Genomic DNA, 1,913 nt, shown 5'->3' on the forward strand with positions numbered 1-1,913 from the left:
TGACGCTGCTGCTGCTGCTGCTGCTGCTGCTGCTGCTGCGGGAGCAGCAGCAGCAGCAGCAGGAGGAGCAGCAGCAGAGGGAGAGGGAGAAGAAGAGGTTGAGGGGCTGTGTATATTCGTTACGCATCAGTCCGCGCTGCTGGCGCTGCAGGCTGCTTTGGGTGTATCGGCAGCTCACATACAAATTCCTCACTTCGGGTGTTATATACAGGCAGAGCTGCTAGAGATAGATGTGCCTATAGACAACAGCAGCAGCAGCAGCAGCAGCAGCAGCAGCAGCAGCAGCAGAGGGGGGGGGGGGGGAGGAGAGCAGCAACAGCGCGCTGCAGTGGAGATGGTGATGGATGATGAGGCAGCAGAAACAGCTGCAGCAGCAGCAGCAGCAGCAGCAGCAGCAGCAGCTCCTGCTGCTGCTGAGCCCTTGTCTTCACCGAGAAGCTGCGGCGTAGACGGTGCCGATGGAGGGAAGCAAAGCAGCAGCAGCAGCAGCAACAACAGCAGCAACAGCAGCAGCAGTTGCAGCAGCGGTTGTTGTTGCTCTTGCTGCAGCAGTGGTTTGGGGTGTACAGACACCTCAGCCGGCGAGGAGACCCAGGAGGGCAACAGCAGCAGCGCGCCCAGCACCAGCAGCAGCAGCAGCAGCGGCAGCAGCAGCAGCAGCAGCAGCAGCAGCAGCAGCAGCGGGCCTCTGTGCAAAGCTGCTGCTTCGTCTGTGCCGGAGACAAAGCGGCTGCTGTCTCTGCTGTCTCCTCTTCCCAAGACAGCGCGACGGAGACACCCCAACGTCGCAGTGCGCTGGTGTATAGACGGCCACGCCCCCCTGGCTCTGCCTGAGCAGCTGCGGTGGGGGGCGCTCAGCAGCAGCAGCAGCAGCAGCAGCAGCAGCAGCAGCGGCAGCAGCGGCAGCAGCAGCGGGAACGGGAACGGGAACGGGAACGGGAACGGGAGCGGGAGTGGGGGGAGAAGGAGCAGCAGCAGCAGTGATTGCGAGTGCAGCAGCAGCAGCAGCAAGGATGACTGCTGCCACTGCAGCAGCAGCAGCAGCAGCAGCAGCAGCAACTGCAACATAGTGCTGCTGGATGATCTGCTGCTTTTTATTGATAGCCGCTGGGAGCGGTTTGGGGCGCCGATCCCCCCGGAGCCCCTGCTGGCGCTGCGTGTAGCTGAGATGACAGAGGAGCTGGCGCAGCAGCAGCAGCAGCAGCAGCAGCAGCAGCAGCAGCAGCTGCAGCAGCAGCAGCAGCAGCAGCAACAGCAGCATAAAGAACAGTGTAATCTTGATGAAACACCCATGGCAGAGAACAGAGTCAGACGCTACAGGCTAGCGATACCGGAGGCTTGCTGCGGCGCAACAGCAGCAACAGCAGCAGCAGCAGCAACAGCAGCAGCAGCAGCAGCAGTCACTACTGAAGCAGCTGTATCTGCAGCAGCAGGGACACCTGCTGCAGATCATCGGCGCCGTGTTATTTAATCGAAATCCGCTGCAGCAACAACAGCAGCAGCAGCAACAGCAGCAACAACAGCAACAGCAACAGCAACAGCAGCAGCAGCAGCAGCAGCAGCAGCAGCAGCAGCAGCGCTGCTCTGTCTTTCTAATATTTATCGAGGCCACAGCAGACTTTGGTGGTTAATCGTGCAGTTTTTATGTTGCTATTTTATCTGCTGCTGGCGAACAGCAGCAGCAGCAGCAACAACAGCAGCAGCAACAGCAGCAGCAGCAGCAGCAGCAGCAGCAGCAGCCTGCTGCTGCATCCGGCGCAGCAGCTGCTGCAGTGCTCAGCCCTTCAGGGCGCAGTATAACATTTTAGGGGAGCGGCGGCCCTGGGATATTTTAGCAGCAACTACTGTTGCTGCAGCAGCTGCAACAACTGTTGCTGCAGCAGCAGCAGCAGCGGCGACTACTGTTGCTGCAG

General features: G+C 60.3%; 1 protein-coding gene across 1 annotated transcript in view; it reads left to right on the top strand.

Annotated features, from left to right (window-relative positions):
- The window catches only part of EMH_0041920 (uncharacterized protein), a gene marked incomplete at both ends in the record, with an annotated part of 9,945 nt that extends 8,314 nt beyond the window's left edge, over window positions 1–1,631 (top strand). Inside the window, 3 exons of the mRNA XM_013495677.1 lie at window positions 1–129; window positions 216–1,306; window positions 1,356–1,631. Coding sequence (XP_013351131.1) covers window positions 1–129; window positions 216–1,306; window positions 1,356–1,631 — 1,496 coding nt within the window. The remainder of the gene's footprint in view (window positions 130–215; window positions 1,307–1,355) is intronic.
- Between the last annotated feature and the right edge of the window lie 282 nt (window positions 1,632–1,913).

This window comes from Eimeria mitis, genomic scaffold (genome assembly GCF_000499745.2).
Source record: "Eimeria mitis Houghton genomic scaffold, Emh_scaff1694, whole genome shotgun sequence".
Classification (NCBI taxonomy): Eukaryota; Apicomplexa; class Conoidasida; order Eucoccidiorida; family Eimeriidae; genus Eimeria; species Eimeria mitis.